This window comes from Nematostella vectensis, chromosome 13, assembly GCF_932526225.1.
Source record: "Nematostella vectensis chromosome 13, jaNemVect1.1, whole genome shotgun sequence".
NCBI lineage: Eukaryota > Metazoa > Cnidaria > Anthozoa > Actiniaria > Edwardsiidae > Nematostella > Nematostella vectensis.
This window is the reverse complement of record NC_064046.1, coordinates 3,102,397-3,118,065: the sequence shown is the minus strand read 5'-3', so window position 1 is coordinate 3,118,065 and position 15,669 is coordinate 3,102,397. Positions and strand designations below refer to the sequence as shown.

At 40.1% G+C, this 15,669-nt stretch overlaps 2 protein-coding genes across 4 annotated transcripts; both read right to left on the bottom strand.

The window, feature by feature from the left end:
- Positions 1-908: 908 nt before the first annotated feature.
- On the bottom strand, positions 909-3,260 carry LOC5513375 (adenosine receptor A2b). Its single transcript, XM_032382909.2, has one exon. It carries the CDS (start codon positions 2,069-2,071, stop codon positions 1,100-1,102), a length of 972 nt encoding a protein of 323 aa, XP_032238800.2. The 5' UTR covers positions 2,072-3,260; the 3' UTR covers positions 909-1,099.
- Positions 3,261-3,649: 389 nt separating this feature from the next.
- Positions 3,650-15,526, bottom strand: LOC116618796. Of its 3 annotated transcripts, none has more exons than XM_048720804.1 (3): positions 14,942-15,526; positions 7,019-7,112; positions 3,650-4,333 (listed from the first exon to the last, which is right to left on the bottom strand). In XM_048720804.1, exons 1-3 carry the CDS (start codon positions 15,088-15,090, stop codon positions 4,283-4,285), a joined length of 294 nt encoding a protein of 97 aa, XP_048576761.1. In that variant the 5' UTR covers positions 15,091-15,526; the 3' UTR covers positions 3,650-4,282. The 3 variants fall into 3 exon arrangements, with proteins under 3 accessions (XP_048576761.1, XP_032238799.2, XP_032238798.2); XM_032382908.2 differs by lacking the exons at positions 3,650-4,333; positions 7,019-7,112 and adding exons at positions 9,634-10,988; positions 11,304-11,447 and having other exon boundaries at positions 14,942-15,119; XM_032382907.2 differs by lacking the exons at positions 3,650-4,333; positions 7,019-7,112; positions 14,942-15,526 and adding exons at positions 9,634-10,988; positions 11,304-11,447; positions 12,674-13,293.
- Positions 15,527-15,669: the final 143 nt, after the last annotated feature.

Here is a 15,669-nt window from a genome sequence, read left to right as displayed (position 1 = left end):
ATTTTGCGCGTTTTACTACACCGGCGAACAAACTTTTGTCACAGCAAACGATAGACTGGTTCTATCTTGTGGTTGATCCGCCATCTTTTTTCTCCGCGACACTGATGTGCGACTTTCGTTCAACCAATCACAAACAATCAACCAAACCAATTAACTTCTCGCGTATGCCTGACGTCACTTTGCTACAAGACAAGTTTTATCAGGGGCTCATAAGTAGGGGCAATCATCTGTATTACATAAGTGTCACCGCGTTTCCTATCTTCAGGCTATTTTAAGACGCGCGAGCACGGACGGGCCAATCAGCTGCGTTGACGTTGGTCGCGCGCGCGAGTGATGTGAGACTGCACGCGCAAATTTTAGTTAGGAAGATTATTTTTTGTCCATCATCCGTCGATTTTGTTTGTCAGTACTAAAAGAATTGCAAGCTAGAATTTGAAGTGGTAGGTAGGGTTGGATTCATATTAAAGAAGAGAGCAACAAAAGTCAAAGTACCGAAGAGAGAACATATCATTTTGTCTGAGACTGCGCGTGTAGTTGAGCTCAGCCCAAAGAGCTTAGCCAAAACATCAACACAAAGGTCGAATCTGATTGGCTCATCCGCGCGTCTAAAAATAGCCTGTTCCTGGAAAACTCGCCGTGACACTAATGTGATACAAGAATGTGGGGAAGTTGATTGCCCCTACTTATGAGCCCCTAGTTTTATATTATGCAGTAACACGGGCTGCATCTCCGAGTTTTGCTGCAAAAAGTAGAACCATCTTCTACTTTCTGCAGCCACCTTTTTTAATTTGCAACAAAAAAAATTGCTGCGACAAAAGTCGTCACTTAAGAATTTTTCACAGCAATGCTGCCACAAGAATTGTACGATTTTCCTGTTCGTATTACCGTACATTTACTAACTACTCGCTTGAAAAAAATCCGTGCGTATCACGATAGAATGTGAATGGTTATGTCGCTTGCCATTATACGCAAGCGAATGCGAATGGAGTTTTACCATCCACAAAGTTTCGGTCTTTCAATTTTCAATTGTCTCATGTTTATCTTTTACAAATGCTGAGCTTGGTGGACACGGGCCAGTCCGTTATTTGTTTTATTCAAATTACCGTTCCAAATGATTGCGTGACCTGTGACTGCCTACGTCACGCCTTATTGCAAGTCTCCGGATGTGCAACAATCGCCTAATGGCGCCCTTAAAGGCCTGGTTCCTGTAAGCATAAACCACAGGGTTCCACAACGCGCAGAGATTGGCGAGAAAATACCCTATGTTGGTTAATCTCCGATAGGTTATCGAACTTAGCCGCATACGAAACAGCTGTAAAGATAAAATTACCACAAGTGGCAAAAATGAGAGTAGAAATAGCCCAATGATGATCGCCATCGTCTTTGCCGCTTTTAGGTCACGTGCCTGTCGCCTTGCGTGACTTATCATGTGACGTGTGCACACTTGTTTCCGCTGACGAAGTGAGACGCGCGCGATGTATACGTACGACACAACGACCAACCAGAAAGGGAACAGGTAGTGCAATACGCCCGTGAAGTAGTCCAGAGCCTGGAACGAGTATTCTGATTGGTTCTGCTTGCAGTAGGCAAGAATCCCGCGAAATTTGTCATCCACGAAGGCCGGGAGCGAGCTCATGACACACGTCACCCAGATAACACATAGCGCATTTCGAATGCGTGTCACAGTGACTACGCGATTGTAACGCAACGGGTGTCTTATAGCATATACGCGTTCTGCACTTATCAAAGTCAGGTGAAAGATAATAATTTTGATCACGGTGGAATTCAACATTGCCACCGCGCAGGCGAGAGTGTACTTAGAGCTTGCAATCATGATCGCAAAAGCTAGCAGTACTGGTGTTATTATCATGTCTGCCCACGTTATGCTAAGTAGGACGATGTTAGAGGGGGTGCGAAGTGACTGGAACTTGTACATTACTACCGATACCAAGCCATTCGCGAAGGCTATCACCATCCCTTCCAGGCTAAAAAAAATGGGTGCTACAATTACATATGCCCTACTTCTATTTTCACTGGTTGAATTTATACTATTTTCACTAGTTGAATTCATTTTATATTGCGCCCCACTTAATTGCCTTTAATTGATTTTGCTTTTTAGCATAGAGTTTCTTTTTACCAAGCAGCTGAGTAAAGATTAAACGGCGGAATGTTTGATGTTCCACGCTAGGAAAACCCCTCTTTTCGTAGTAATCGCCAGCTTCTTTTTAACAAGCAGCCGAGTAAAGATTAAAAGGCTGAATGTTTGATGTTCCCCGCTAGGAAAACACCTCTTTTCGTAATAATCGCCAGCTTCTCTTAAACAAGCAGCCGAGTAAAGAGTAAACGGCCCAATGTTTGATTTAAGACGCTAAATAACTCCTTTAGATATCGTTTCGCAAAACGTGAAGATGAAACGGTGCGGCATGTGACGCTAGCATCCAGTTGTTTCCTTGAAATCGCAGAGAAACTCAGAACTTTTGTTTTAACCAGCTAAATAAACAAAACTTTGTTGTCTTCTTTAAAAACCTCCTTTCAGTTGCTCAGCAAATTATATACCCTTAGCACGTCATTGTACTCTCGGCGCATAGCTTGCTGTTAAAAACGCTCTCTACAAACTGCTACGATTTTCGATCCTCCTTGCCAGGAATCTCCTCCTTTTAGAGTGTTCAACAAAGTTTTGGAGTGATTGGAGAATGCTTTTTTCAGTTTGGCTCAAACGATGACCGCTGCCTTCTTGAATCTGTTTTCAGGCTCTTTGTCGCTTTCTTTGGAACTCTTAGCTCTTTTTTCGCGAGAAACTTCTTTTGATCTTTGTTTTCCTGTGTTACGCATTTGCGTTATCACTTTTGGTTGATTTTGTCAGATTTTTTTGCCATATAGTTGTTTAAAAAGCCTTTCAACATTCATCTAATATACACAAAGCAAATAAACAAAAAGCACATTGTACTTCCTGAAAGTTGCGCTATAACCATAAGCAACTACTTTCACTCGCGTTGCCCGAAAAAGATATGCGAAATAAAAGCGAAAGCAGCCTGTTTAGTAATGTGCGTCATTGGGATTAAAAGTGATTGAAAAGCTGAATTTAACGATCCGAATTAAAGGTGGACGGACTTATAATTGCTTACTTCTAGCGACTGCTCCGAAAAGGTGATTTTCCATGGACAATTCATGCGCAATAATTTGCTACTCTTTTCATCTAGCTGTCTAGAAAAGCAAACATCACGATAATTATGGCTTTCGATAAAAGAAGCATCCTATACAGCAGTCATCGGCAAAAAAATGTATCACAGCTGAATGGACATTCTATGAGGGAGAAGTGTATGACTTCGTACACTTCCCTGTTGTAATAAACTCTGAATAGCAGGTCCTGTGTCGCATTTATGGAAGCCTTTATAAAATAACATTACACGATAGTTAGGTAGGTAGTTTTTTTTGTCGCCCTAGAACTGTGTACGTCGAGGATTTCCACATAAACTTGCAGGGAATCGTGTTTACTAAGGATTTTACCAGGCCCTAGCATTTTTAGTACAACACAGGTTTCCCGCGGGCTCGTCCCAGGCTTTTTTTGGACTATTCAGAAAAACGCCTGCCATTAATTGATCGTGTTTTCCTTCTGCTGTCAATCCACTAACATTATTTACTGCTCTTCTATTGCTAGGTTGTTTTATTTTGAGATTCTTCATATAATTTATGAATGGAAACACAATTATGTGGCTTATTATTGCTTTATAATGTCCGTCCTTTAAAAACGGATATTGCAATACTGACATACTCAATATCCTAGTCGATGATTGAGTCTTGACTTTGTATCCGTTTTTTTTTGGTGACTTCCTTCGACAGAAAAAGAAAGTGCGATGGCGTATTTTGGTGTCGGGGGTGGGGAGAATGGACAAATTTTTGACACTCTTTTCTATCTGCTTATTTCTCCGCATATAGTTTCTACTGTTGGCGACTTCTATGTACTCTGTTTCCTTCTGTAAGATGTAAGATGTAACATCTACATCAAACGTTCAACGATTCTATACAACTTAAACAAATACAATAATCCCATAACGCATTGCATAATGGAGAGTCAAGATAATGTCACTCAGAAAATCCATCAATCCATCGCTTTTCTTCACTTTGTGGCATCAATTATTCACGGAATCCAAATAATTGCTGTCATACTTTTTGGCGATTTTTCAGCCTCTCCTTGGAGACATCGTCTGTATGCAACTGGAATGATTTTACAGTCCTTTTCGGTATTTTGAAGCCTTCTTTACAGCATTACGAGTCCCCGTTATCATACTAGGATAACTCTACGTCGTGAATTCCGCTTAATTGGAGCATTCTCCTACAGAGGGAAAACACACCAAAAACGCGTTAAGTTTGACACTTTTCCTATAGTCTAACGAATAGCGTTGGCATGGCAGCCCTCATGCACACTTTGGCCCCAACTGATGCGAAGAAATTTTTAACTCCACTAACACCACTCCCTGTTTGTTAATTAATTAGTTAATCAATTTGTTATTAATTTATTGGTTCATTAATTTGTTTGTTTGTTTTTTGTTAGCTAATTATGATAAAAAGCTGTACATATCAGCTGCACACATGCCGCTGAAGAAGGAAGATTGTCCTGCCTAAATATCGTATACACCTATTTCAAAAAAGTTGCACTTTCGTTATTGCGGATGTGTGTGTCGTAACCTGCGGTGGATCACGGGATCTAGTTTCAGACAGGCAGGAGATTGAAGATATGGCACCCGTCAACTTTTGCCACAAAGTTCTTTCGGCTCCTAAAAAGTCTGAGATTGACAGCTATAGATTTATGGATGTGAAAAAGTTCGTGTTAGTGAGTGGAAAAAAATGCACTTTCACAACCCAGCGGATTATTGGCGGAAGAAAACTTGGAGATTGATTTTTACTGGGATCCTGGAAGACTGGAAAGACCGATGAAACTGTGGCGTAATTCCTTTTGATTCGTTTTGTCTTAGAAGATGAAAATAATATTAAAACACGTTTTTAAACGAAAGAACGACTGACTGTTCGTTAGCCTTTTTAAGCGATAACGAAAAGCAAAACAAAAATTTATCATTTTAGTGTTGTTTGTCGAGAGTAAAAACTAAAAACAAAACCAGATTCGTCCAAAAACATCAGCATATATGGGTCAAACATACTGGAAGACAAATCACGTGAAAAAAAATCTTGACATAACAATCTGAAAAGATAGTTCATATTTTATTAAACAAATTCGATCGAAAATATCGCGCTTCCTTCATCGTCACACCGGTTTGTCCTTTTTAGATTATGGCCCTGCATTTCCATCCCTCGGTCTCTATTTCCGTCGCAGAAATGCTTGCTATGCAGGTTATAATTTAACGTGATCCTGACTGGAATGAGAACCACACTACACTTGGTTTTTGTTATATTGTTATAGTTTAAAATGAACGCCCCTTTTGAATAAACGCCTCATATCTATTGAACGCCCCCTCGGACAATGAAATTTAATTAACAGCCCCGGCGTTTTTTAAATCATTTAACGTAGGTTGTCCCTCGTAAGATAAAGTGACGGCTGACAAACATTCTTTAGTATAATATCTTAGTATCTTAGAATAAAAAATCGTGCATAAGCGGATTAAAAACATGTTGCAAAAAGTAGAAAACTTACCAAAGTTGAGATAGTGATCGCTGGAAGAGCCTACTTTGTACAAATCGTGAGAACATGCAAGTTTTTAACTAAGGATGATGTTTCTGTCTAGTACTTCTCTGTGAATGTCAAGTACCTCGGTTGTGGGTTGCACACTCTGATAAAAGAGCACGGCGAAAACTTATTAGGAGCGACCAGTTCACCCTTTTAAGTTTCGATAGAAATTACTAGATTTGATGCGTCCATCATTAAGCAAGAGTTCAGACTCAATATTTTTACCGAGATATGCCCATTAATCACCCATCAAAACTGTCACTTAGGTCAATGTTATCAACACTAAGGGGAGTGTTGTGTAATCGAGTCTAAGAAGCTTGGCAAACGAGGTACACATATAAAGAGGGGCACTTGGATTCACGTTTGATACAGTAGATAAATCACTTTTCATATACGTTTTCATAAGTCATGAAAACGTACGGAGGTTGCCTTTGATCTAATCAATAGAATGCAAAGTTAAACGTTTTTTTAATAGTAGTGGTAAAATGCAAAGAAATTTATCTTTCTCGTAACCTGGGACGTGTGATCTTTTAAGATTTGACTTAGATCTAATCAAAACGTTGCAAAATATTTTTTAAGGGTAAAGGAGAAAGGTGGCTTTCTCGTACCCTGGGAGTTAAGACTAACATCGATGAGTATAATGATTCTTTTTTTTAAGCAGCGACGGCCCACATAGATTTTCGGGCTCCATCATGGGCATCGAATGGCTTCTTTGATAAGTCTTTGATGATTGGTTGGGACTTGTTGATTGACAATCGGATAGGCCACACACAACACTCGGATTCCACGCAACTCTCACGCAAATGTTTGTTAATAAGTAAATGTTCTTCTCCAACGATAATTGTTAGCTTTTTAAAAAAAAGCTTATCCTATGATAAAACATAGACACTTGAAAACTACGCAGTGTGAGCCGATATAAGGGATTTAAATCTGGATTGAAAAGAAAATTTCAAGTAAACTCAATTCGTTTCCGATATCGAAGGACGTGAACACAGTGGCAGTAGTAAGGGGAATAAAGATTTCAATATTGATGGCTTACGCAATATTTTTAATAGATACTTTTAAACCATTAGTAAAAATAATTATTACAAACAACTCGAAGAATAAGACTAAGTCCTGTATACACAATCATGAAAGACACGTATACATTGTTGATAATATGATGCCTTTTATCTTATATTCCACGATAAAGAAGAAGGGCTAAATAGCATGGCAGAGGCATTGACAAAACTTTGGGGGGAAAGCCACGCCCTTTCTGGACTCTTTATTCTTAAAAAAAAAAACTGGAACCCCTGTATAGGCGTAACGGCCCTGTAAAGATATTTCAAACGCTCATACCTGGATGAAATGTCGCCTTCTTCGGCTGAAATGACGGCGTTTCATGACTTTTCCAACTCCAATGTGAAAACTCTCGACATCTACAATGGCGACGCTAATAAAGAAGAGTAATACGATTACTAATGCAACTGTCCGCACCATGTTTGAACGCGTAAAGATCGCCCTTTATGCACGCTTGGATTAGTTTGCACTTCCCGCGAGAGAAGACAAGCGTGGAATGTCACTATGCGTAGCTGAATTTTAATCGAAAAGATAACGGTGTAGTTGATATCGTGCTAGTTTAGGGGTCATGCATAATAAGTCATAGCGCTTTTATCAAAAATTGTATCAACACCTATTCTGGGTCTATGATATAACCGACCACCGGGAAAGATGAATTTCGTAGTCGCAATAACACGATGAGCAGGTTGTAGCAAATAGGCACGTAGTGAACGAGCCCAGGAGTAAGCAGTAAACAATGTTCAGGGGCGGCGGAAGGGGAGGGGCAACCCCCCCCCCCCCCTCTACTCTACTATCCCCACTTTATTGAGCGGATCTTTCTTTAGATATATATAAACGTTTTTTTAAACCAACGTGTTTCAAGCGGTTTATGTGCAACCGACAACAAATTTGATGAACAGTTTAAAATCCCCGCGTTCTTATAAAATAGGATTTGGAACCCACCCCTTCCCCCTGAAACCACCAACCACTCCTCCCCCTGAAACCACTATTTTGTCTTAGGTAGCTTTCCCTACCTCGCTACTCAATCTTCCTTTATTAGAGCAGATCTTTCTCAATCTTTCAATAGAGTGGAGGGGTTCTTCCGAACCCCCCCCCCCCCTACGGGCCCGGCATGAGTTCTATAGAAATGGCCTTAGACACGTATAAGCAAAATACGGTGAAACATTTTGCCTGCAAGCAAACCGTTATCAAGTCAACCATTTGATATCTGGCGGGTTAGTAACGAAAATTTAAAAAAGATATATTATCCAGCAGGCTGATATCTCGGGAAAACAAAATCGAACAAGAAATCCTTGGCTAAAGGTGACAGCGACATTCTTGAGAAAAGAAATCGTGCAAGTCAACTTGCCGCTAAATAAATCCATCGGGAAAAAAATCGTAACCCGTAGGTCAGATATCTAATGGTTGGTCCCAAAGGTTTGGAAATGTGTGTGACGCTTGAGGGTTTGGATAGGTCTCCTCTTGTTCACTAGAAATATGCCATACTGTATATAGTGAGTGATGCTTGTCATAGCCTGCTTGCAGGCGGTACTCGGTTATCATCGCGGAAAATCGGTTCGGCGCTCGCCCCCAGGAACCGTGCGGCTTAGAATACAATATGGCGCCCGATCATCGATCGGAGAGGGTTTTCCGCGATGATAACCGAGCTTAGAATACAATATGGCGCCCGATCATCGAACGGAGAGGGTTTTCCGCGATGATAACCGAGTATCGCCTGCAAGCAGGCTATGCTTGTCATAGCATGTATATTGTCCTGATAACGAGAACTCGAGATATCAAACAGCTCTTTCAGAAAGGGCGGGCGGAAGGGTGGAATTCTTAAGCCCTTTACCATATAGCAATGTCTTTGTTTATAACAACCACAGTGCTTTAGGCATAACTTGTTTGCGTATACAAAAATCAAAACGAAGATCTTAAGAGGCAAGTTACAAGACTAACGATATGATAATCTTAGTACTTGAAGACTACTTGTGATAAAGTTGAAGGGGTTTTTTGAGTGCTGTGTTAGGCATTGTGTTCATATTTTGTTACTTCGAGTAGGTAAAAAACTTGATGTCCTAGAAACTGCTTGACTTTGAACCAAATATGTAAAGAATGATATTACACGTAGCTTATCATGGAGTCAAATATGGATATTTCCACTAGGTAACTTTCCTTTTTTCTTTCACGCTCTTTTTTGCGCAGTTTCAAAATGACAAATTCGTGTTGAAACCTGTTTGCTTTTCAAATATATTCAAGTCACTCTTTGACGTTGTATGATAACGACATAGATTGTTTACCCTTAGATTACACCGAATTCGCATCTTTTTTCCATCAGTCTACATGACACGTATTCACCAAGGACGGATACACTCTAGTGAGCATGCGCAAATTGGCATTCGAAATTGGCGGGAAATTTTCGTTGTTATGTGTTTCAGAGGTTTTACATCTTGAATATTTGGACGGGAGCTTTTGGGAAGCTTCGGTTATTTCCACTCTGGAGATTAAGACTCGAATAGCGCTAACACCCACTTACACTCGATTTATCGATCGTTTAAAAAATTTAACCCCATTCCCTTCATCACCTGTACTCCTCAGAATTAGAAATGCTTTTCGATTTGTTTTTGTTTGTTTGTTTTTTTGGGGGGGCATTTTTATTATTCTTGGGTAAGCTCTATCCGCGCACACTATAAAGATACTTTGTAACCAAGCGCGTAGCCAGGATTTGTTGACGGGGGGGGGGGGGGGGGGGGAGGGGACAGTTTATCCGTTTTAGGGGGGGGAGGTGCGCAGTAATATCCGTTGTAGGAAGGGGGTACCCTGGCTTGGGAATTTTGAAATGCGTCCAAGCATTCAATTCGCTTATCAAATCGAACCAATCCCCCGCGCAACGTATGAATTTGGAATAGGAAAACTTTGAGCAGCTAAAACATATATTTTCTTAATCGATAAGCTGAACCACGCTGACTCGACATGGTTTTTATTTTTCTTAAAAATTCGAGTTAGCGAGGTTCTATTTTGAAAAAAGTAGGAGAACTAATACTAGGGGACTAATACTGACAATTCGTCCCAAATGTACTGACTCTTAACGAGTGAAACCCTAACCCTAAAGCCGATTGACTAAAGCTGCTATTTGACAATATTATGGCATCACTTTCTGACAGCAGCAGGTGGTCCAGAATAACTCCCTCAAGTCCATTGGCGGATGGCTCCGTTTTGGAAATGTGTTCTAACTTCACTTCTTGATACACCACCTTGGGGTACCGCTTAGAGACAAACGCTTTGATGTCGTAACTATCTGTGGCCAGAAACCAGTTGACATCCGCGGATTTAAGACCAAGAGTAGATTTTAAAAACACCTTCTCTAGCTTTTTAGCGCATTCTAGAAATTTCTCTGCAACCCGTAAGGATTTTGGCTTTGCTTTTCTTCCAAGTAGAGCATAATCTCCTGTCCGAAAGTGGATCCCAATGGTTGGCTTTTTGTCGAAACCTAAAGAGGTTTTCGTCCTTGTGAGTAGTTGCTTGATGTAAGAAGTCCTAGAGAATAAATAATCAGAAGCGCATCCAACCAGAGAATACCGGTGTCCCCTTTCTTTTATCCCAAATTGCGCTTTATTCCTCCTTTTGAGAAATCTATTCATTCGCACGGACTGCGCAAAGTACCACTGAGATGTGACCATTTCTACGGGGTAACTCAAATAGGCGTTCAAATCCGTATCTTGAATCCAACGCTGGAAATCCTTCGCATTTAACCCAGGATCCTCTTGACTTTCACCGTTCACATCAACATGATTTCCCCTTCCCCAGAAATGCGCTCTTTTCTTAAAGTCCCGTAACTTTTCAATACTTAAATTCCACCTGATACTCCTTGGCAGAAAGTAATTCTCCAATGATACACTAGAGTGCCAGTGAATGATAAAAGCTCTTTCTGTAAGAACAGCAAGGTAGAGCAACGACGTGATTCCTCCGATGCGATTTCCGTATCCACCACATCCATGGTCCACACCTCCGCAATAAAACACAAGAAATCGCGGTGGTTTGCGTCCTTCTAGTATGTCTTTGTGAAGCTGTGCGTACTCTTCCTGCCATTCTGTTCCACAGAGTCTTTCTCTCAAAATTTTTCGTTTTATTTCTACAGAAGTTTTGTTGAATTTCGAGGCTATTTTTCGACGCAATATTTGGACGGCGCGGAGCTCTCGTTTTGGGTTAGATGGATCGCTTGTTCTCGTTGTCAGAGATGGCATAGAAACTGTAGTCCAACGTTTTGACTCTGGTAGGAGAATATTAAACTAGTTTTCAAACAATTGATATTCGACAACCTGAGAAGACGCACAGCTCTCCCTCATCCATTTTATATAAAATTATTTAAAGAGGCGTATCCAGAAAGAGAAGGGGGGGGGGGGGGGGGGGTTAGGAGTACTGATCCAAAAAAGGGGGCACGAATGCTAATTATTGCTAATAAGATGGCGAATTTATTAAATTTAGCTACCCACACACTACTTCTGAAAATTTCAACAGCGGCGGGGAAGGGGGGACCCCTGGAACCCTCTGGGTCCGCCCCCCCCTGAATGAAGTTTTTCCTTACCTGCCGTCACTTGCTTGAATGTGTTCCACTCGTAGACCGTGATGCATAGCGCGCACGCTGCCACTGCGAACACTACCAGTCTCACGCTCACTTTACACGAGGCGCGGTGCCCTAAGCGTCCGCTCGGGGGGAAAATCATCACACCTAGAAGTCGCGAGCACGAGATGTTGTGACATTCATTGTCCGTGAAATATCATTGAAAAATCTGTGCTACGTTTTCGCCCTTTTTCTATTTCATCTCATAGGTGGTAAAGAAATAAGGTATTTTTTTTTTGGAGGGGGGGGGGGGCACTTTGTCAAAAAAGGAACCGAAAATATTAATAGAGGCAATTAAAGGCATATAGTCTTAGTATAAGGTATTCATAAATGACAAAAATATTCGGACTGATGTAGGAGCCAGTGGTAAAAGTAACCAGCCAGCGGCCTGTATTGCAATAAAGTCTAAGCAATTTTATAACAAGATTCCCTACGTAGTCCTTGAGTCCTTCGAAAATGCCTAAGTCAACGCTTCCAATTGATAGGTCGCCGACGCGAAAACTTTCCGATAAGTTGTAAATTTGCGGTTGACAATACGCTTGCATCGCATCGAGTTCGGATGAAAACTGATTAGAACATTTTGCAAATGAATAATAGAGGGATTCCACCACCAACTGGTCAATTTCCGCTCAGAAGAGAGCCATCAATTACAATAGCACTCAAAGACAGAAAAATCAATTTTTTTCCACACAAGGTTCTTGAAGAATGAATCATAGTTTTTTTTCTAATGTCATGGGTACGGATTCAATCAATGAACTAAGTGTTTTTATTGAAACTTAAGTATTGGAAACAATTAGTGTAAGTGTATCACATACTTCACTTCCACCAAGTAGCTGTATTTCACACACAAATTTCAGGCATTTGAGAAGCAAGCAAACTATCAGCTGAACTGTTAGCTACAATCAGCCGACTTTAAAAGCTAGAATTAAAGAACTACTCTTTTATAGTCGTTGAATCAATTACGTTTCCTATTAGAGAAGAAGAGCTGTTTTGGAATTCAAAATTTGGCCAACTCGGAGATATCCCTGCAGAGAGTTTCCCGCATAACAAACAAAAACTGTGCGTCTTGAAATCACATGCTATGATTTAATCTGAGTACAATTTTTACCACAAGCCTAGAGTCCGGCATAATATTTTTGATAAAGAAGAGATGAAACGTGCCACTTATTTAGGTAGTGGTTAAAACCTTTGCATCTCTAAGGAGCTCTAAAGAAATGACGGTATATAGTCTAATTTCGGGAGCTTTTTGTTTCGTAGAGGGCTCCATATATGAAAAATTAAACCCAGAGAAAGTCAAAAGTTACAGTTATGAATTGAATTTAGATATGACTTACATATTACGGAGAAATCCGGGAACAAGCCGAAAAGCACACTCACAGATCTTCCCCAATCTTCTAATTCGAAATAAGAAACCGAAGCAGCAAGTAGCACGGCGAATAACAAGTAACTTTATATTTCAACACAGCAGGATGCTCTGAAGTAATGTGATGAGATGAAGCTCGGCGGATGATAGTGTGGTACAGAAACAGGACACGAACAAGACCGATGTTTGTTTTCACAAGCGAGTACTTAGCAGATAACATGATTATTGCCACTTCCCATTTAGTAACCCGGCAATGATAAGTGGTTCAAATTACTTTGCGCGCAGGAAAAAAAACACTACTCAGCGTCTGGTGGCCCTGTGTTTTTTTTGTTGAAAGAGTGGAATGCTGAATACTGTATGCGGGATTGGGAGAGTAAGAGAGGATAGGGAGGAATGTTATCAAAACACAGCGGAAACCTCAATAACTCAAACCTGAGGAGTTAGCAATCTCCGTTGATTAATCTCAGCTAACTCAAACTGATTTTAAATATTCACCATAAACAAACTCCAAATCATTCTACACGGCTTGCTTGACTTTCAGATTAACTCGAATTATTTTTTATCTTTCGGGCTTCACTTTATTTAAAGTTCATCAACGGCCAACGAAAATTAGTGACAATACCTCCCAACCCCCCCCCCTCCTAGAACAACCATTTGACCCCCCCACAACCGTGGCCTATAATGAATCGCGCACAGACGAAGATCTCAAACTGACTTTAAATATTCACCATAAACAAACTCCAAATCATTCTACAAGGCTTGCTTGACTTTCAGATTACCTCGAATTATTTTTTATCTTTCGGGCTTCACTTTATTTAAAGTTCATCAACGGCCAACGAAAACTAGTGACAATACCTCCCAATCCCCCCCTCCTAGAACAACCATTTGACCCCCCCACAACCGTGGCCTATAATGAATCGCGCACAGACGAAGATCTCGGGAAGTTTTTTTTAGACGAAAAAATGCTCACTTGTTGAGTTTGCGTTATGCAGTGATGTATAAATGGATATGCATCGCATCTTTTATTTACAACTTCATCGTTTTAACAATATCATAGATAGGCTCGAGTTTTGAGAAATGATAATGATTTGCGGCATATTCGTCTCAAGGTGGTCACGTGATCGGAAATGTGCTCTACTTATCTTGGTTTCCGTGCAAAATACGACCGTGAGATGCTTTCACAGTTCATAGAAACCCAGGAAACCTACTTTCGAGTAAATCGGCTTGCGAGCTCAAGTTCTAAGAACAGAAGATAATTCCAACAAGAAAACAAAACAAAACATGAAAATTGTGGAAAGTACGTTTGAAATTTACCGTTTTGCGCCCGTTTATCAAAAGGTCACGCAAAAACTCTAATCTTTGAGGAATGACAAGAAATCTCATTTGTTTTGCGGTTTGCATAATAGAATCCAAATTGGCTCAGACATAAACATTCAACGTGCCACTAACTGCGGTTTAATTGTTATGGTTCCATTTGCACTGAAAACCATTTGTAAGACGTGTGTCAAACAGGAGAAATTTTATTCTCGCGTGTTCTTTTTTTTTATGAGCTAATGGCACAATTCATACGGAAGTCTAAATGTCTTATGATTCATAATTTGAAGAATTATAAAATATCTCTGACTGTCTGTTCGAAAGATTGAAAAATGTTTTTTAACAACGAAACAGGTACTTTGCAAATAATTAACATCTAGTAAACTCTCTTGAGTGTATCTACATTTTGAAGCTAGTTTTTAGAAATTATATCGAACCAAAAATTGGAAATAGTCTGCTTTTAGAGAAAGAAAAATAAAGAGAATCGAGTAAACAATTCTAACCTGATGCCGACACATATAGGTGAAACTCGCATTTTCATATAGTTTACAGTTACTACAGTAAATCCAAAATATTTTCTTAGCTTTATCTGCAGTATTCCCTTTGCTTTCCCTAATCACATGATTATTCAGAAGCTTCAGCTAGCTTCCTATTGTATTTGAGATTTGTTAACTAGAAAATTTGTTTATATATACAACTTAATTGAGGGAAATAGGCCAATTATTGTGTTTTTCATTCTGTGACAGAAGTTTCTTACCTAGATATGATATGAATGATATACAATTTAACAGCTCATTAGTTTGCCTTTCGTGGGTTCGTTTTTGTGCAACTGAGTAATTAACTGTGAGATTCTATTCATATCTTGCCTTTTAAGTCAAGCTTATTTGACATAGAACCATGTACATTTGTTCAATCTACATCTTACCTTGAGTAAATAGTGTCTATGTTTTCCATACTAAAGCGTCGTTGTCTGAAAACTGTCCAGCATCCTGCTGTAGTGAGACCGATACGAATCTTATTTACTTCTGGGCGGGAAATGAGTGACAGTTTAGTGAAACCACTGCAAGCGTCCATCCATTGTACTATTGTAGCCCTTTCGGTAGTGAGATTATCTCATTTCCTGATTAGGATCTCGCGCATGCGCAACTGAGGTTCCTTGGTGACCCTGAGCTAGGAAGTATCCGAATTTGCTAACAAAAGCCGATTATGAAAGCTGGATTATCAGGACTTGTTATTACTAAAAGCTTATTAAAAATTTAGGATTGCTTAAGACATTTATCAGTGAGTCTCCGTGAACACTATTTCTGCCAAGCTCGCCTTTATCCCTTAGGGTGTAAAATTCGCCCAAGTGCTACCCTTAGGATCTTTCATAGGTCTACTAACACTAAGTGTGTTTCCAGCCGTTTGTGGACAAGAAATATATTGATTTGCTAACTGATTATCATTGACAACTAAGTCTAGAAAACCCCCAAAAATCTATATAGGGTTAACATTTTTATGATACGCTCTGGTGACCTTGGGGGTGAAATTTAAGTGAACCACACCTATTTTGCAATCCCTCAGGGTCATAAAATCTATTTTCTCGACGAGCATATGACTTTTTCAGGGAGTCCCCTACCCGTTTGTTGTTGTTTTACCCCTTCACAGCTGATC

Excerpts from the sequence above, each read along its gene's own strand:
- LOC116618796 (XM_032382908.2), bottom strand. The coding sequence starts at position 11,442 with ATGATTTTCCCCCCGAGCGGACGCTTAGGGCACCGCGCCTCGTGTAAA. Across the intron at positions 10,989-11,303 it reads ATTCAAGCAAGTGACGGCAG|AGTCAAAACGTTGGACTACA; the intron begins GTAAGGAAAAAC and ends TTCTCCTACCAG.
- LOC5513375 (XM_032382909.2), bottom strand. The coding sequence starts at position 2,071 with ATGAATTCAACTAGTGAAAATAGTATAAATTCAACCAGTGAAAATAGA.